The 20,697-nt window shown below is 39.7% G+C and overlaps 2 protein-coding genes across 2 annotated transcripts; both read right to left on the minus strand.

The window, feature by feature from the left end:
• Positions 1 to 1,679: 1,679 nt before the first annotated feature.
• Positions 1,680 to 1,929, minus strand: LOC127194726 (60S ribosomal protein L38-like). Its single transcript, XM_051152291.1, has one exon. The coding sequence runs from the start codon at positions 1,924 to 1,926 to the stop codon at positions 1,714 to 1,716; it is 213 nt and encodes a 70-aa protein (XP_051008248.1). The 5' UTR covers positions 1,927 to 1,929; the 3' UTR covers positions 1,680 to 1,713.
• A 2,673-nt stretch (positions 1,930 to 4,602) lies between these two features.
• Positions 4,603 to 5,616, minus strand: LOC127194720 (putative vomeronasal receptor-like protein 4). Its single transcript, XM_051152284.1, has one exon. The coding sequence runs from the start codon at positions 5,590 to 5,592 to the stop codon at positions 4,684 to 4,686; it is 909 nt and encodes a 302-aa protein (XP_051008241.1). The 5' UTR covers positions 5,593 to 5,616; the 3' UTR covers positions 4,603 to 4,683.
• Positions 5,617 to 20,697: the final 15,081 nt, after the last annotated feature.

Genomic DNA, 20,697 nt, shown 5'->3' on the forward strand with positions numbered 1-20,697 from the left:
CTAGCTATTGGTTACTCTCCACAAACTGACAGTAAGGTCTTATTCTTAAAGACAAAACCTACACAACTCATTGACCTTGGAGAATTCAAGCTGGTGCCTATATAGAGACTTTACCCTTATGGACTAGGGTCTATGGTACTGCAAAGTACTCTACATGCTACCAAAGGAGAAAGGTAAACACCATTACACCTATGTTGTATGATTATTAATATTCAATATTGAATAATTATTTTAGTGAAGTCAGTGGTTACTCCTTAACCAATTTTATACTCAAATAATCACACAAAGAGACCAGTATCTGTTTAAGCCTATAGCATAATACAGCACAATAACTATTCCATCCTAAACCTCCATGCTAGTATAGTTTCCTCCCATTCTGTTTCCCACCTTATACTTGTTTTTAAATCATCTCCTGATGTTTCCTGGTCTCTTCATGGCTCCATCTTTCCTTTACTTCTCTTTCTTCTCCCCTCGCTGGATCAGGATATCCCACCCTATTCTTTGTTATTGCTCAGCATTTTTATTGACAACTCACAGAACAAATGGTGACAAGGTTACAGAAACTTGAAACTGGAGATACTTAGAATAAACATCACAATGGGACTGGTCCAGAGAGTTGGGTGGAGAAATCAATAATTGTATGAACAAGGGTAAATTGTACACAATCCACAAGAACAGTACACCAAAACAACAACAAATGATAAAATCTACAATGGTAACCTGCCTCCAAGATAGACTAGTGCAATAGTTGTACAAATCTTGTGAGAGTAACCAGCCAATGATTGACTTAATTTACAGCATGTGCTTTAGAAGATGGAACCCATACCCAATGATGGTTAGATAGTCAGGAAGCTGGGATTAGACAGGCCAGGGACCAAGGGGTTAATCCAAGTACCATCATTCTGCTAAAGTAGATTAGCAATAAAATGGCTCCAAATGACATTTGCTATCATCATCGATCTGTGTCTTGCTTAGCTGTCATCAGAGAAGCTTCCTCCAGCAGCAGATGGGAACAGATAAAGAGAACCACAGCCAGAAAATATGCAGAGAGTAAGATATCTTGAAACACTCAGCCCTATATGAAATGTCTCCATCAAATCTTTCCCCTTACGATTCAGGGAACTCTATGGAAGAGGAGGTGGAAAGAGTGTAAAAGCCAGAGTGGATGGAGGACACCAAGGAAATAAGGCCTCTACATACAGAAATACAAAGACATATGAACTCATAGTGAAGCAGGATGCACAGGACCTACAGGGGTCTGTACAAGACAGTATCCTAGAACCGAAAGAAGTAGATACACAACCCATCTCTAATCCAGATGGTGTCTCCAACTGATAGCCACTTGCAAATGAAAACTTAGTTTTCTCCAAGGCAGTCTCACTAGGTAAATAAACCACTTTTAGGGGTAGGTCCCAGGCCCTGCGGGATATGGCCAATAAAAAAGCAATGCAATGGCATCTTTGGAAGTTCTTTGTTTCTCTAGCCCCCTCTCCCTTTCTCTCCCTCCCCTCCCTCCCCCTCTACAGACCTTACAAGTACTTTGCATATATTATGGCTTCTGGTTTGGGGCTTTCTTGAGATGCCTATGTGTGAGAACTTATGGATCTCTATGTCTGTGTGTTTCTGGTGTTCTTCTTCTTCTTCTTTTTTTTTTTTTTTTTTTTTTTTTTTTGTACTTTCCAGTGCTTTTAATAGTCAATGCAGAGCACTGGGTCACTTCAGCTCCTTCACTGCCAAACCAGGGGGCAGGGACTGCTTCAGTTTCTCCACCTTCTCCTTGTCTGTGATGAGCGGAGTGTAGAGGTACCTGCTGCAGCGAACTTTGAACTTCACATTATCTTTGTTCTTCTTGATCTTGACAGATTTGGCATCCTTCTGCCGGGCTGTGAGCAGAAAGTCCTTGATTTCCTCAATTTTCCGAGGCATGGCTCCGGGGGGGTGGGGGGGGCGGGATCGGCGGTGGAGACCGCACCCAAAACACTCACAACGGCAAGACCTGGTGTTCTTCTTTAGCTCTTTTCTGTTTGTTTCTTTTTCCCTATTCTGATTTGTTTGATTTTGTTTTGTTTTACTCTTGTTTATTTTATGATTATCACTTAGATGCTTATTTGTTTCCCAAAAAGTGACAAAAAAGAGTGTGGATCCAGGTGAGAGAGGAGGTGGAGAGAAACTGGGAGGAGTAGGGAAGGGAAAGCACTAATCAAAATATATTATATGAAAAAAATCTATTTTCAATAAAAGAAAATTTTAATTGAGGTATAGTGATACGAATTGTAATTTCATTGCTAGAGAGACAGAGACAGAGGAATGCGTGGGACTACCAACTTGGCCTGTTTGGCAAGCTCCAGGCCACAATGAGGAATGCTCACTCAAAATACAGGGTAATAGCATATGAAGACAAGCCAAGGTTGTCTCCAGTCCTCCATGTGCACATGCACATACATTCTTTATCTCTGCACACACACACACACACACTCACACACACACACACACATACACAAAAAACACATGGTGCAATATGTATGCATATATGAACAAATTTTATTTACCAATAGTATTTCAATAACTGTAGATGAAATGAAGTGAAAATAAATAGGCACATGATATTTTGATATAAGACTCCTTAAGTAAATCATTAAGTTAAAAAAGCAAAATGTACATACATATTATTTTTATGATCTAGAGAAATTATGATTAGGACACAGAATTAAAGCAACATTTGGATACTTAAACTATCTTGAAGCTTCTTTGGGTAGTGATTTGTATTATGGTTATCTTATACCATATGACTAATATCCAGCCATATGTGTCTTTCTGGGTCTGGGTTACCTTGCTCAGGATGGTCCTCTCTAGTTCCATCCATTTGCCTGCAAATTTCAAGACTTCCTTGTTTTTAATAGCTGAGTAGTATTCTATTATGTAAATATACCATATTTTCTTTATTCATTCTTCAATTGAGGGACATGTAGGTTGTTTTCAGTGTCTAGATATTATGAATAAGGCTCTTATAAACATACTTGAGCAAATGTCTTTGTTGTATGATATGTATATACCCAGGAATGGTATAGCTGGGCCTTGAGCTAGTATTATTTCCAGTTTTCTGAGAAAGCATCAGATTGAGTTCCAAAGTGGTTGTACAAGTTTTCACTTCCACCAGTAATGGAGGAGTGTTCTTCGTGCAGACATCCAGTTACACCAGCACCATTTGTTGAAGATGCTATCATTTTTCCATTGTATGTTTTTTACTTCTTTGTTATAAATCAATAAAGTGTCAATAGATGTGTGGGTTTATTTCTTGATCTTCAATTCAATTCCACTGCTCAGCCAGTCTATAACAAGAGGGCCCATGGGAGGATACAGGGAGGATATAAGGATGTCTCTAGCTGAGTGTTTTTAGCAGCGGGGGATACAAAACTAAGGAGACAAGGTAGCACCTATATGGTCAGAGGGGAACACCAATCCACCTACAAAACTTTTGAACCAAAATTTACCCTGCCTACAAGATATGCAGAGATAGAATAGAGACTGAGGTAATGACCAAGCAGCTCCTAGCCCAGCCTGAGACCCTCCTCATGAGAGAGAGCTAACATCTGACACCATTAACAATACTTTGCAATGTTTACATACAGCAGCCTAACTTAACCATTTTCTGTGAGGCCCAACCCAGCAGCTGATTGAATCAAATGTTGAGACTCAAAGCCAAGCATTAGACAGAGCTTGGGGAGTCCTGTGGAAGAGTGGGAGGGAAGAATATAAGCACCCAGAGAGGATAAGAACTTTGCAAGTACAGTAACAGAGTCAACTAACATAAACCAATGGTGGCTTGTAGAGGTGGAAGCACCAACCAAAGAGCATACATGGACTGGACCTATGCCTCATACATATATGTAACTGATGGGCAGTTTGATGTTCATGTGGGTCCCCTAGAAACTTGAGAGAATGCTGTCTATGACAAGGACTTTGTTGCCTGCTTTCAATCACTTTGCCCTAACCAGGCTGCCTTGCCTGGCCTCAGTTGATGAGGAGGAGTTCAGTCCTTATGAGACTTGATGTGTTGTGGTGGGTTTGTCTTCGGTGGAGGTTTTCTGAAGACAATGGGTGGAGGGATAGGGTGGTGAGGGTGGGAGAGAGGGACCAGGAGGAGAGGACAAAGAGGACTACAATCAGGATGCAAAGTGAATATATAAATTAAAAATACTTTTAAAAACTGTTATTGAAGAGTTACAGTAAATTAAAATATTAAAAAATGATTAAAAAGTTACTATCAGCAAGGACATTCTTTTGAGTAACCTTAACATCAAGAAAACATTTATGATATGAAGCAAAAAGGAGAGTTAAGAGAATTTCTGTGGAAATATCAACTTATTGTGTAAAGTGAACTTAAAGAACTCTATACTCCTTAGCAGCAGAAATGTCAAAACTATGTATATGTGTGATCCCACAAATTTTACTTAAATAATATGAAGCATCTTCTTTGCTACTTGAACAATTAAAGTTTAGGAATAATCTTTTAAAGCATGGAGCCTTACAACCACCTAAACCTCCAGTTCTAGGGGATTCCATGACATCTTCTGATTTCTCTGGACACCAGGAATGCACACATACATACATGATGGCCCAAAACTCTTATGTATAAATGAAAACAAATAAATGTCTTTTTAAAAAGAAGAGAAAATTGCCCTTTTAAAAAAATCTCATGCACTTTGACCTCAAGTTTTTCATCACATCGATTATTCTCTTATCAGAACTGATTTGTACCAAAGGAGTAATTGTGGGATAGGTATTCATCACAATCTTCTGAACAGTCAAGATGACTGGGTCATACATCCATAAAAAGACTGAGGTACATGAGATGATGAAGTCCACCCAGTACATGACCACAAATAAAACCACCAGGAACAAGATGGTCTGGGTGGCCCTTTTCTCAGGAGACACTCTTAGGTGGCTGATGCTATGAAGATGCTTGCATTGCCTCTGATGTCTGAACAAGATGATCACCATGTATGTGCTTGTGGTCAGCATGACTCCTACAAGAAGCACATCTCTGGAGGTTGTCACTGTTAAAATCAATCCCCTGGTGATGTAGTTCATGGGGAAGAGTGCACAGGATTTAGTGACCCTCATCTGGCTGGTCTCACTCATGTTGGTAAAACCACCAGCATAGAAGATCCACCTACTACTGAAGGACAAATTGAAAGACCAAATAGAGACGAGAGCATTGATCATGTATTTTTTTAATTTATGTTTAAATTTTGCCAACAAAGAGGTACTGGGACTGATAGTGACAGCCTGGAACACACTCAGGAGGCAGGTGGTGCAGATGGAGAGGCCTCTCATCACCCTGTTTATGTAAAATGTTGTTTTACATTTGAAGTCATTTTTAATGTTCAGTGATGCAAATACATCTGTAAGCCAAATGTTCCCTCCAGTGAGGACCATCATTATGTGAATGAGGGTCAATTGACAGGAGATCAGGTCCATGGGCTTAGGTCTATGACCCAGGATTATGGAAGTGTAGAAAAAAAAAAGAAACATATTGGCTAAGACTCCGAGTCCAGCTTGTAAATAAAGGAAATTATTTAATGATGACATAAGTGAAAAGAGTATTTACCTTAATAGCAGAGAGGGAACATATTTCATATATCTGGAAAAAATAATAGAGTGCTCATTTAGCTTGTGATTTGCTAGTTAGTAAATATATCCTCATTCAATTTCCCCTACTAAGTTTTGGTTAATCTGTCTTTATAACTTTTGATGTTCCAGACTGTACATCATAGCTTACATTTCTATGTACCTCTTCATGTTTCTACCTGTATACACAGCATATTATAGATAATGAACACATTCATAGTTGTAGTCTATACACAATGCACATTTTGTGCGCCTGTATTGCACCTGAGTCTCATGTTTTAGAAATCCAATCCTATTGACTTAAAAAAATTGCCTCACTTTATAGTTAACACCCAAATCAGTAGTGGTGAATACAGACAATTAATTACATTTATATAACTGAATAAAAATTGTGTCAATCTGGGATTCAATCTCATGCTCCATAATTTTGCAACTATCCATGTTTTTACTCATAATTCTAATAGAATCACAGTGATAATTCATGGAAATTCTGCTTTTTAATCAGCAAATTGTCTATCTCAATTAATCTGTTTTTAATTTTTCTTTTCTATAAAATCTTGTATCCTTGGAATTTAGAATTGAAGACATAAAATACTTGGAGGCCATTAGTGTACTTTTCACATTCTACTAATTTTACACCCATTAATTATGGTTATACATGGTCCTATGTGGATCCCAGTTCAGTTCCTGTCCCACTTAAATCTTTTGTGAACTCTACTTTAGGTTTAAAGAAATAACTCCCATATATCAAGATAAAAGCTATTTTTCTTTCCTTTTTGTGGGGAAGAGAAATATTAATAGTATGACTCCTTACAGCTTTCCCAGCCATACATCTTCTTATTTTATCTACCTACCATTTTATTCTGTATTTATCTCCTTTCCTTTCTCCTAAGGAAACCCCCCCATCTATTTTTCCTGTTTTCTTATCAGATCAATTATATTTTGTGATTCTCCTTTACTGTCCTCCTACCTTCTTTTGAGTTTACCTCTCTCTGCTCCCTAAGGAGCACCCTGCTGCTGGTTTCCCATATACCTGATGAGGTCACTGTATCCTGCTCTTCTCCTCCCTATTGCTTCCCACCCCCAGCCCTATCCTGGCAAAGGTCCTCTTTTGCTTTCTTGGTTTTTTGTAGTCAGTACAGGCTACATAGTTACATCAAAAACGTGTTGCTAAGAGCCTCCAATAAGAAAAAACATGTGACGACAAGACAAACACTATTTCAACACATTAGGACCATCATGAACTTGCCAAGGATGACCGTATAGTAATCCGGTTTTAAAACTTCTGTTTCAAAGATATTTCCTCCATGCAGTGAAAAATCAAGGTCCCCAGTGTTATTATATATCACCACCACCCAGACATTTTACAGTTTCACTCAGCAGTCTTACTTTTGCTGCTTATGTAAGTTGTTTGTCCAGTTACCAGGATCAATTTATTATTGGATCAATTTGATTCCGTACCTTAAAATCAGCTCTGTGACTCAATTTTTTCACTCATATATTTCACATATATAGGCGCATGCATGCATATATGCAGAAGTTAGTGGAAGAAACCATTCTTCAACATTCCCACTAATATGACACCATAAATCACACATTTTATATTTACATGACTTTTGGGCCTAAAAAGCTTAATCTAGTAAAGGAATGGATTCATCCCAATTATGAGAGCCAAACATCTGATTCTCTCACCAACATACATTTTGGTAGCTGCACGGGGAGGTTCTGTTTTTTGAAAGCTCCAGGATGTGGCCTGGAAAAATAGATTTCTGGTTAAGAGCACTTTTAACTCTTATAGATGACATAGATTAGATTCCCAGCAATGACATGGTGGCTCATAACACATCTGTAACCCTAGTGTCACAGGATACACTGCCCTATCTAACTAAAGCATGTAATTGGTAGACAGTCAACATGCAGCAAAACACACAAATTTACAAAAGAAAATAAATATTATAAACAAGTAAATAAATACATACATAAATATTCCAAGGTAATACTTAATTCAAACCTTAGTCTCCAGACTGAAAGAACCATAGCACAATTCTAATTTTAAAATTACAAATTGATAAATCATATAAATCATATATGTAGAGTCATTTTTTTATTAAGTATGCATCAACAGCTTACTACGGTTATAGTATAGCACATATTTTATAAGTTATACATAAATGATAATATAAGGTAAAAGATAAGATTTTTTTTCTTTTTCCAAAGGTATGCGTGTCAACCTTTCTACTTCATATCCGTTGTTTGTTTATTTTTATCACATACATAAAATGACATCTTTTAACTGAGCAAGTGGCATCTTTCTCTGAGGTTCATTAAAGTTGAAATTGGACCAGAAAAGACCATAGTTGTAACAGCTACAGAGCTGCTAACATGCATACACTGAGAAAAGTCATTTGTTTTATGTGACAATCTTTTTTGTTGTTGCAATTCTGGGGTTAATCTAAATGTTCTCTATATTCTAGGAAAGCACTTTAAAACTAAGACATACATGCCCCCAAGCTCTGTGTTTTTGTTGTTTGTTTGTTTGTTTCTTATGTTTGCTTTTAAGACAGGACTTCATGATGTAGGTGAGCTGGCCTTAACCATGATATGTAGCCCAGGATGTTCTCAAACGTATGTTCCTTCTGCTTCTGTCTCCTGAGTGCTGGAGTGCACATCGATCTGAGATGTTTATCTTAATTTAAAATTTAAGTATGTCAAGAAATATAGAGATAAAGATGGAGCAAAGGTGGAGGGAACGGCAAACCAATGACTGGCACAACTTAAGACCGACTCCATGGGAGAAAGCCAACCCCTGGTACTATTAATGATACTCTGCTATGATTGCAGACAGGAGCCTAGGATAACTGTCTCCTGAGAGGCTTCATCCTGCAGCTGATGGAAACAGATGCGGAGACCCACAGCCGAACAGCAGGCAGGGCTCGGGAACTTTTATGGAGGAGTAGGAGGAAGGATTGAGGGAGCCGGAAGGGTCAAGGACACCGCAGGAAGACCTACAGAGTCAACTAACCTGGGCCCGTGGGGGCTCACAGAGACTGAACCACCAAGCACAGAGTATGCATGCATGGGTTGCAACACATATGTTGCAGATATGCAGCTTAGTCATCACTTGGGTCCTCTAACAACAGGAGTAGGGGCTGTCTCTGACCTTGGTGCCTGCCTTTGGATCCCTTTCCCCTAGCTGGGTTGGTTTGTCTGGCACTCAGTCCTGCAGCAACTCAATGTGCCACGGGAGCCTTGGGAGAACTGGGGTGGGGGGAGCGGGTATGAGCGTGGGACTGGGAGAGAGGAGCAAGGGGGCTGCAATCAGGCTGTAAAGTAATTAAATAAAAAACGGCCATGAGAACTTTGAGAACTTTGAGAAATGGCCCTTAACGTACTTGTTCCATCTTATACTATATATTTATTTGTGCAGAGTGATAGTGTTCGGAATTATGAAAACCGTAATATCACTCACTTCTAAAAGGTGTTGAGGATGCACTTTGTGCTGCAGTATAAATTATTTAACCAAGATTTCGTACTTTATGTAACATTAAAAAACACACCTATCTCACTAGTATTCATTAATATACAAATATATTCAATCGGAGGCATAATTTTCATTTTAAGATTTCCCGTATTTATTGAGTAATGACCCATAAGTAATATGACTGCTCAGAGACAACACAGAGTATGCGACTTTCATGTGACGTATGGTGTTGCATGTTGTGCTGTCCATGGTCAGCAACATTAATAAGTCTTCAGAAATCTCAGGACACAAAGCCCGTAGTCACCCAAGTCAGTTCCATGGAATCTTTATGACATAGATAATGACAATAGGACTAAATATTTACCACTTATTAATAAGATTTTAATTCATACCTTATACTCTTAAATAATTTAAATTCATGGATTGTTCATTGGGAGTTGACTTTAGTGCAGGTGTAACTGGAAGCAAACAAATGCTGACTAGAATATTACAATCTCAGCATCCCGAGTCAGTTCCCCTAAGATGAAGCAGCAGGAACGTCACTGTGAGACGTTGAGGGAGCAATTGCACCCAGAGCTTCACCACAAGATGCATGGTGTGAGTTAGGGAGAAATATAAAAATGTTCACTGGAAAAGTGTGTGTGTGTGTGTGTGTGTGTGTGTGTGTGTGTGTGTGTGTGTGCATGTGTGTATGCATATGTGCATGCATTCGAATGTGAAATTATTAGACTGTTGGGTCTAAGAATAGATCAATAGTATCATGAATGTTAGGGCTAAAATCATGAATATCTGTGCATCACCTGAGTGAAAACTGAGTTACATCATTCTATGTTCATGAAATAAAATGAACTTTAAAGAAAATGCAGAATGTTTTCTCTGTTTTTAGCTTGACTTGATCAGATCCATGGGCCCTGCCTAATGTACCAGTGAAGAATTTTTAATATGAATTACAAAAAACAAAAACCTGAAATTTAGTAATTCTTGCAAATATAAACTCATGATTCTATCATTTTTTTCTGGGATAATTACTTTATGGCCAGTTATTTAATGACATTACATTTGTTACATATTTTATAATTTGTTACCTTTTTTACACAATTATTTCATAATTATACAATATCCATTTCTATTTTAATTTTGCTGTATAATTGAATATGTGTGTGCATGTTAGGTAGAGCCTCACTCTGGAGTTCAGACTGACTTCAATCACACAATGCTCCTGCCTTAGCCTCAAAAATTCGGGGATCATAGGTGTGTGCTGCCACACCTGCCTTCACTTTAATCCTATACACCTTAGTAAATGATATTACAGCAAATAAAAACAGATTTGTGACATGCAGCAGCTAAATTTAAATTGATTTGACATTTCTTTTGGGAGAAAGTGTATTTTAGAAGGCAAGTGTATTTTGTAGCTACTAGAGGAAAACTTGGAGATTGTGATATTTAATAATTTTATGTTTTTTGGAGAACTGAAAATATTTTTTTCACTGCTGATAAAGAGCTTATTCATTGTTACATGATATAAATGTTACCATGTTTAATTTAGAAAACTTGAAGTATTAAAAATGAATGTATTTTATTTAAAACACTCAAACATCTACTGAAAATTTCCAGTTTATATTTTTATAAGGATAAATTTACAAAAATTTTATAAATACATGAGCTGAAGTATCCAGATACTTCTGAAGTCACCAGAAAAGATCAATTTTATTAGAAATAAATGCAATTAAAAAAACAAGTCTGTGGAAAAAAATTTAACTTACTATGCAATGTTAAAATCATCTTATATTTTTACTAGACTATGAGTTGAAACTTTTCTAAGAATTTATAAATATAATGCATACTTAGTAGATGTGAAATTACTGAAAACACTAAATAAGTTAATATTTGTTGTATATTCCTAGCTAAAATTTCATATAAATAAATGGTCAGTTATCTTGAGAAAAGTAGTAAAATAAAAAAATACAAATACAATTCAAATGTATCTTAATGTTATGAATGTACTCCTGCAAAGTAATAAATGTGTGTTCTCTACTTTTCACCCTCTAAGTTATTTAGGTGTTTTATGACAGGGATGAAAAACAAACACAGTTGCCATTACCTAGGTGAACCCTGAGTTGTTAGAGTGCACACTCAGGAATACCCATAGTCTGATATACCGGTTAAAATAGTCCATTTGGGGTTACTTTTTGCATAACAATTATTGCACATCCATTGTAAAAATGATGAGCTTCATGACATTATTATTCAATATATAACACCCACTGATCATCTTCACCCTACAGCCTTCCCTGTCTCTATCCAACCCTACGCTAGGCTCTGTCCTCTTCCCAGTAGCCCCCTTCTACTGTCAAATATATTATAATCGGAGATGATATTTATTGAACTCTATGCTCTTTTAGTAATCGTTACACTGATATTTCTGTGTCTAGAAGCATCTGTTGTGTTTGTGTATGATACAGTACGGCTCAAATGTAAAATTCTAAGCAGAGAATTCTTTATTAATTTATTACAGATAGTCCTGCTTTCTTCTGTCACCTACTTACAGCTCTCTTATTAATGAAGAGAAAAAGAAACACTCACCTGACTGGGCCTTTGACACACATTCGTGTAAAATGAAGACCTACAAAGCACTTATAAAGAAGAAATGTCATCAGCTCATCTCCCTCTACACACATAATTATCACGTCATGTGGAGCAGAGCAGCCAGTTCTGACATGGAGGTTGTTACAAAGTGGCAGCATCAAATGGAAAAGTGAACTTCCTGAATTCCAGGAGAACAGTGTTGTAGGAACAGCTGAGTCTGGCTTTCCCATGTGTGCTATTCTCCCCAAGCCATAACTGTCTGTGTCAAGTAACTGATCCTTGTGAACATAACAAAAGTAACAATAACAATATCACATTTAAAAGAAGTTGAAAAACATTTCAGATTCCTCAGTCCCCTTCCTGCTCCTAAAACATTTTTGGCGGCCGCCATCCTCAGTTGACAGTGGCTTCAGGGTTTCACCTAGAAATTAACTGCACTTTTGCTAAAACTTAGAAAATGTCACCTTCTCCAAACATACGAGATCCTTATGAGGACACAGTCATGAAGTTCTGTAACTGTGTTATCAGCAGAAATCTGACTGTGTTGCTGGAATGTATCTCAGTTCATGGCCTGTATTCCTAGGAATGTATCTCAGTTCATGGCCGGTATTCCTAGGAATGTATCTCAGTTCATGGCCGGTATTCCTAGGAATGTATCTCAGTTCATGGCCTGTGTTGCTGGAATGTATCTCAGTTCATGGCCTGTATTCCTAGGAATGTATCTCAGTTCGTGGCCTGTATTCCTAGGAATGTATCTCAGTTCATGGCCTGTATTCCTAGGAAGTATTCTGTATGGGAGACACCATGAAAACTATCAGACATTCAAATTATAGGCACAGGTTAAGGGAGAAGAATACCAAGTCAATGTCAAAGACCAACTCTTCAATAAAAAAGACATACACATAGAAATATAGGAATTATGGTGAAAAACCAACCAACCAAACAAACAAACAAACAAAAAACAGAAAAAAATTTCCATGGCTTTTCAAGATTAAACTAAGTGTACAGAACAGCGACAACAACAACAAAAGTGTATTGAAAGGTGCAAGAGACAATCAACAAGTCATAAATAGAGGAAAACCCACCAAAAGAAATTTTTCCGAGGGAAAATTTCAAAGCTAGAAGATCCTTGAACAATAAATCCCAAGTCCTAAATGACAGCTCACAACCATCTATATAATGTGATCTGATGGCCCTCTTCTGGCCTCAAGGTGTATATGCAGGTAGAATACTGTATAATAAATAAATAAATAAATCTTTAAATGTCAAAAATGGAAAATTTTGGTAGATACAATATGGCAGAGTTTGTTCCGCAGGACAAACTGTCTTGTTTTGTTTTTATAATAAACTGACACATGTTAAATGCCATATTCAGCAGATTTCTTTTTTTTTTTTTTTTTTATTTTTTTTTTTTATTTTTATTTATTTTTTTTTTATTAATTTATTCTTGTTACATCTCAATGTTTATCCCATCCCTTGTATCCTCCCATTCTCCCCCCCCCCCCCATTTTCCCATTATTCCCCTCCCCTATGACTGTTCCTGAGGGGGATTACGTCCCCCTATATATTCTCATAGGGTATCAAGTCTCTTCTTGGCTACTTGCTGTCCTTCCTCTGAGTGTCACCAGGTCTCCCCCTCCAGGGGACATGGTCAAATGTGAGGCACCAGAGTATGTGAGAAAGTCGTATCACACTCTCCACTCAACTGTGGAGAATATTCTGACCATTGGCTAGATCTGGGAAGGGGTTTAAAGTTTACCTCCTGTATTGTCCTTGGCTGGTGCCTTAGTTTGAGCGGGACCCCTGGGCCCAAATCTGCCTATCATATTGTTCTACTTGTAGATTTCTAGGACCCTCTGGATCCTTTTATTTTGCTGTTCTCCCATGCGTCTCTCATTTAGAGTCCCAATAGGATGCCTTCCCCTCTGTCCCAGTTTCCTGGTAAGTGAAGGCTTCGTGGGACATGCCCCTTGGGCTAGTATGCAGATATAAGTGAGTATATACATTTGATTCTTTCTGCTTCTGGGTTAACTCACTCATTATGATCATTTCTAGCTCAATCCATTTATCCACAAATTTCGGGAATTCCTTGTTTTTAATAGCTGAGTAGTATTCCATAGTGTATATGTACCACAGTTTCTTTATCCACTCTTCTACTGAGGGACACTTAGGCTGTTTCCATGTTCTGGCTATTATGAATAAGGCTGCTATGAACATGGTTGAGCAAATTTTTCTTGTTGTGTGCTGGAAGCATCTTCTGGGTATATTCCAAGGAGTGGAATAGCTGGGTCTTGAGGAAGCCCTATTCCCATTTTTCTGAGATAGCACCAGATAGATTTCCAAAGTGGCTGTACTAGTTTGCATTCCCACCAGCAATGAAGAAGTGTTCCTCTCTCCCCACATCCTCGCCAGCATGTGGTGTCGCTTGAATTTTTGATCTTAGCCATTCTGATGGGTGTAAGATGGAATCTCAGAGTTGTTTTGATTTGCATTTCCCTGGTGACTAAGGAGGTTGAGCATTTCTTTAAGTGTTTCTCAGCCATTTGATATTCCTCTGATGAGAATTCTCTGTTTAGTTCCAAGCCCCATTTCTCAATTGGGTTATTCGGTTTGGTGGTGTTTAATTTCTTGAGTTCTTTATATATTTTGGATATTAGACCTTTGTCAGATGTAGGGTTGGTGAAGATTTTTTCCCAGTCTGTAGGCTGTCGCTTTGTTCTCTTGACAGTGTCTCCTGCCTTACAGAAGCTTCTCAGCCTCATGAGGTCCCATTTATTAATGGTTGACATTAAGGCCTGGGCCGTTGGTGTTCTGTTCAGGAAGTTGTCTCCTGTGCCAATATGTTCCAGGCTCTTTCCCACTTTTTCTTCTAAGTGAGTTAGTGTCTCTGGTTTTATGTTGAGGTCTTTAATCCACTTGGATTTGAGTTTTGTGCAAGGTGACAAATATGGGTCCAGTTTCATTTTTTTACACATAGACCTCCAGTTAGACCAGCACCATTTGTTGAAGATGCTATCCTTTTTCCATTGAATGGATTTGGCTTCTTTGTCAAAAATCAAGTGACCATATGTGTGTGGATTCATATCTGGGTCTTCGATTCGATTCCACTGATCAACCAGCCTGTTGCTGTGCCAGTACCATGCTGTTTTAAGTACTATTGCTTTATAGTACAGTTTGAGATCAGGTATGGAGATTCCTCCGGAGCATCTTTTATTGTACAAGATTGTTTTAGCTATTCTGGGTTTTTTGTTTTTCCATATGAAGTTCAGAATTGAACTTTCAATGTCTTTAAAAAATTGTGTAGTTATTTTGATAGGGATTGCATTGAATCTGTAGATTGCTTTTGGTAGGATGGCCATTTTTTACTATGTTAATTCTCCCGATCCATGAGCAAGGAAGATCACGCCATCTTCTCAGGTCATCTTCAATCTCTTTCTTCAGAGTTTTGAAATTTTTTTCATACAAGTCCTTCACTTGCTTAGTTAGGGTAACTCCTAGATATTTTATATTGCTTGTGGCTAATGTGAAGGGTGTGGTTTTCCTAATTTCTTCCTCTGCAAGCTTGTCATTTGTGTATAGGAAGGCTACAGACTTTTTTGAGTTAATTTTGTATCCAGCCAATTTGCTGAAGGTGTTTATCAGCTTTAGGAGTTCTCTGGTGGAGTTTTGAGGGTCACTTATGTACACTATCATATCATCTGCAAAGAGGGATAATTTGACTTCCTCCTTTCCCATTTGGATCCCCTTGATCTCCTTTTGTTGTCTTATTGCTCTGGCTAGAACTTCGAGTACTATATTGAAGAGATATGGAGAGAGTGGGCAGCCTTGCCTTGTTCCCGATTTGAGAGGAATTTCCTTGAGTATCTCACCATTTACTTTGATTTTGGCTATTGGCTTGCTGTATATAGCCTTTATTATGTTGAGGAAAGTGCCTTGTATCCCCGATCTCTCTAAAACTTTAAACATGAATGGGTGTTGAATTTTATCAAATGCTTTCTCTGCATCCAAGGAGATAATCATGTGGTTTTTTATTTTCAGTTTGTTTATATGATGGATTACATTGATGGATTTCCGTATATTAAACCATCCCTGCATGCCTGGAATGAAGCCTACTTGGTCATGATGAATGATATCTTTGATGTGCTCCTGTATTCGTTTTGCAAGTATTTTATTTAGTATTTTTGCATCTATGTTCATAAGAGAAATTGGTCTGAAATTCTCTTTCTTTGTTGAGTCTTTGTGAGGTTTAGGTATCAATGAGACTATGGCCTCATAGAATGAATTTGGTAATTTTCCATCCATTTCTATCTTTTGGAGTAGCTTGAAGAGTATCGGTATTAGCTCGCCCTTAAAGGTCTGGTAGAATTCTGCACTGAAACCATCTGGCCCTGGGCTTTTTTTGGTTGGGAGACCATCGATGATTGCTTCTATTTCTGTCGGGGAAATGGGATTATTTAACTTGTTTATCTGTTCTTCACTCAACTTTGGCAAGTGAACTTGATCAAGAAAATCGTCCATTTCCCTTAGATTTTCAAATTTTGTGGCGTATATGCCTTCAAAGTAGGATCTTACGATTCTTTGAATTTCATCAGTGTCTGTTGTTATGTCTCCCTTTTCATTTCTGATTTTGTTCATTTCAATACTGTCTCTCTGCCTTTTAGTTAGTTTGGCTAATGGTCTGTCTATCTTGTTGATTTTCTCAAAGAACCAGCTTTTGGTTTTGTTGATTCTTTGGACTGTTTTCTTAGTTTCTAATTTGTTAATTTCAGCCCTGAGTTTGATAATTTCCAGGCGTCTACTCCTCTGGGTGTTTCTGCTTCTTTTTTTTCTAGGGCTTCCAGTTGTGTTGTTAAGATGCTTATGTGCGATGTTTCCAATTTCTTTTTAAAGGCACTTAGTGCTATGAATTTTCCTCTTAGCACTGCTTTCAATGTATCCCACAAATTTGGGTATGTTGTTTCTTCATTTTCATTGAATTTCAGAAACTCCTTGATTTCTTTCTTTATTTCTTCCCTGTCCCAGGTGTCATTTAGCAGAGAGTTGTTTAGTTTCCACAAACGTGTAGGCTTTTTGTTATTTCTGTTGTTGTTGAATTGCAGCCTAAGAGCATGGTGATCTGATAGGATACAAGGTATTATTTCAATCCTCTTGTATCTGTTGAGGCTTGCTTTGTGACCTACGATGTGATCAATTTTGGAGAAGGTTCCATGGGGTGCAGAGAAGAAGGTGTATTCTTTCTTGTTTGGGTGAAAGGTTCTATAGATATCTGTTAGATCCATTTGACCCATGGCATTGGTTAATGATGTTATTTCTCGGCTTAGTTTCTGTTTCAATGACTTATCCTTCAGTGAGAGTGGGGTGTTGAAGTCTCCCACTATTATTGTGTGGGGATCGATGTGTGGTTTAAGCTTTTTTAGGAGATCTTTTACATATGTGGGTGCCCTTGTATTGGGAGCATAGATGTTCAGAATTGTGATGTCATCTTGGTTGACTTTACCTTTGATGAGTATGAAGTGTCCTTCCTCATCCCTTTTGATTAATTTTGGTTGAAAGTCTATTTTGTTCGATACTAAAATGGCTACACCTGCTTGCTTCTTGTGACCATTTGCTTGGAATATTTTTTTCCAACCTTTTACCCTGAGGTAATGCCTTTCATTATGGGTGAGATGTGTTTCTTGGATGCAGAAGAATGTTGGGTCTTGTTTATGTACCCATTCAGTTAGTCTGTGTCTTTTTATTGGAGAATTGAGGCCATTGATGTTGAGAGATATTAATGACCAGTGACTGTTAAGAGTCTTAATTTTGATGTTGTTTCCAGTCGAGCATTTGTGTAGTTGTGTTTTTGCCATGGGATAGTTATCTATTTCCTGGGTAGTTTTGGTTGTAGCTTGACCCTTTGGGATGGAGTTTTCCTTCTAGTACCTTCTGTAAAGCTGGGTTTGTGGATAGGTACTGTTTGAATTTGTTTTTGTCATGGAATATTTTGTTTCTCCATCAATGGTTATTGATAATTTTGCTGGGTAAAGTAGTCTGGCCTGGCATCTGTGTTCTCTTAGGGTTTGCAGGATCTCTGTCCAGGCCCTTCTGGCTTTTATGGTCTCTGCTGAGAAGTCAGGTGTAATTCTGATAGGTTTACCATTAAATGTTATTTGGCCCTTTTCCCTTGCAGCTTTTAATATTTTTTCTTTGTTCTGCATGTTTTGTGTTTTGATTATTATGTGGCGGGCAGTTTTTCTTTTCTGGTCAATTCTATTTGGTGTTCTGTAGGCCTCTTGTATGTTTATAGGCATCTCTTTCTTTAGATTGGGGAAATTTTCTTCTATGATTTTGTTGAGAATAGTTTCTGGGCCCTGGAGTCTGATATCTTCTCTTTCTTCAATGCCTATTATCCGCAAATTTCTTCTTTTCATGGTGTCCTTAATTTCTTGGATGTTTTGTGTCAGGAGTTTTCCAGATTTGGCATTTTCTTTACTGGTTGATTCAATATCTGTGATTGTATCTTCTAGCCCTGAGATTCGTTCTTCCATCTCTTGGATTCTGTTAGAAAAGCTCACCTCTGTGTTGCTCGCCTTCTTCTCTGAGGTCTCACGTTCTCGTTTTTCTTCTGTCTGTGTGTTTATCATTGAATCCATTTTCATTTTCAGATCTTGAACTGATTTTTTGATTTCTTTCATCTGATTTTTTGTATATTCCTGAGTTTCTTCCATTGCCTCTTTATAGGTCTTCAGAGCTTGAACCGTTTTAGTTATTTCTTTCATCTGGTTGTTTGCATTTTCCTGCAATTTTTCCAGTTCCACTCTATGTGCTTCTTTTATGTCTCTCACCTGTTTGTCTGCGTCTTCCTGCATTTGATTACGAATTTTATTTGTTTCCTCCATTATCATCCTCATTACTAAGGATTTGAGGTCATTTTCTTGTATTTCCGTTGTATTTGAGTTCTCTGGGTGGTTTTCTTTGGGATAGCTGGAAACTGGAGACGCCATGTTGTTTTGGGGTTTTTTGCGTATGCTTTTTCGTTGTCCTTTAGACATCTTGCCGTCTTTGTTTTTGTTGGGTAGCTTCCAGAGTTGAATGGAGGGTGTCTGATGATAGATTCACTTGTTTTCTTACGATTTCCCTAGGCTGCGAGCTCAAAGCTTCACTGGTGTGGATGTTAGGAGGTTAGCCCTGTTGTTCTGGTCTCTCACAGCCAGTGATCCTCAGTCCCTCTCTGCTGTGGATCCTGCAATTGTTCTGGGTCTCTGAATGAGCGTTGGGTCAGGCCAAGGTATCCACAGCCTTCTGTGTTCCCTGCCAAGTCCAGCCAGGAGCACTGGGACCGAACCACGGGCAGAACTCAGCTAGATTCTCAGGGCCAGAACCGTCTGCCAAGCTCAGCTAGGGATTTTGGGCCCAAAATGCACACAGGGCCCAGCCAGAATTTTTGGGCTGGGACTACGCACCAAGCTCCACTAGGGCCTTTTGGCCCAAAGTGCGTGCTGTGGTCAGTTATTGACTCAGGGCCCGAACTGACCACCAATCTCAGCCAGGAATTCTGGATTCAAACTGTACACTGTGTCCAACCAGAGTCTTAGAGCTGGTGGAACCGAGAGCTCTGTCCAGCCTGTGCCACAGCAGGAGAACTGCGGCTGCTCTGAGTTAGCGCCAGTGGTGGAACAAGTGCTCCGCCCGGACTGTGTCCCCGCAGGGGAGCTGCCGCTGAGCTGAGGTGGTGCCTAGGATGGAACCGAGCACGTCACCAAGCCTGCGCCACAGCAGGAGAACTGCGGCTGCTCTGAGTTAGCGCCAGTGGTGGGACAAGTGCTCCGCCCAGACTGTGTCCCCGCAGGGGAGCTGCCGCTGAGCTGAGGTGGTGCCTAGGATGGAACCGAGCACGTCACCAAGCCTGCGCCACAGCAGGAGAACTGCGGCTGCTCTGAGTTAGCGCCAGTGGTGGGACAAGTGCTCCGCCCAGACTGTGTCCCCGCAGGGGAGCTGCCGCTGAGCTGAGGTGGTGCCTAGGATGGAACCGAGCACGTCACCAAGCCTGCGCCACAGCAGGAGAACTGCGGCTGCTCTGAGTTAGCGCCAGTGGTGGAACAAGTGCTCCGCCCGGACTGTGTCCCCGCAGGGGAGCTGCCGCTGAGCTGAGGTGGTGCCTAGGATGGAACCGAGCACGTCACCAAGCCTGCGCCACAGCAGGAGAACTGCGGCTGCTCTGAGTTAGCGCCTGTGGTGAACCCAAGTGCTCCGCCCAGACTGTGTCACCGCAGGGGAGCTGCCGCTGAGCTGAGGTGGTGCCTAGTGTGGAGCAGCGTGCTCAACTACGCCTGCGCCACAGCAGGGGAGCTATGGCCACGCTGAGTTAGTGCCTCAGGCAGAATTGTTTGCTGGGCCGGGCCAATACCCGGGACTCTGGGGCCGAACTGTCCGCCGAGTCCAATCTGGGTCCAAAGGCTCCACGCGACCCAAATCCTGCCCCGAGTCCCCTCTCCCGCAGCAATTCCCACCAGCCACCACACCAATCGCCTCCACCGGAAGGCTATGAGCTGCAAACCTCAGCCGCCGCTGCTGGTGCCGCTGGTGCTGCCGCCTCTACCGCTGCCGCTCCGATCAGAGAAAAACCACGCTCCTCCCGTGTGCAGGGGCACGCAGGTCCTCCGCACCCTGGTCCCTCCGAACCGTGGAGCACTCCCGCTGCCGTGATGTTCGGACCTCGGTGTTCCTGGCTCAGAAATCTGTGCAATTCCCTGAATTGTTCACTGGAGCCTCCAAACGCGGTCCACACTGCTCGCCGCCATCTTGGATCTGTATTCAGCAGATTTCTGACAAGCTTGAGGGCGAGTATCTTTGAGTAAAGCAACCTTTGCCTGTATTTAATTATCTGTTCTAAACTACATCTTACAAACATAAAGCAGAGTGTTATGCTCTTATCTTATGTTTGACCGTGAAAATATGTCACATTGGTTCTTACCAGGACTAAATATATATTCTTTAACATGTTAAAGGATTTAATAATT

This window comes from Acomys russatus, chromosome 10 (assembly GCF_903995435.1).
Source record: "Acomys russatus chromosome 10, mAcoRus1.1, whole genome shotgun sequence".
NCBI classification, from domain to species: Eukaryota; Metazoa; Chordata; class Mammalia; order Rodentia; family Muridae; genus Acomys; species Acomys russatus.

Excerpts from the sequence above, each read along its gene's own strand:
- LOC127194726 (XM_051152291.1), bottom strand. The coding sequence starts at position 1,926 with ATGCCTCGGAAAATTGAGGAAATCAAGGACTTTCTGCTCACAGCCCGG.
- LOC127194720 (XM_051152284.1), bottom strand. The coding sequence starts at position 5,592 with ATGTCATCATTAAATAATTTCCTTTATTTACAAGCTGGACTCGGAGTC.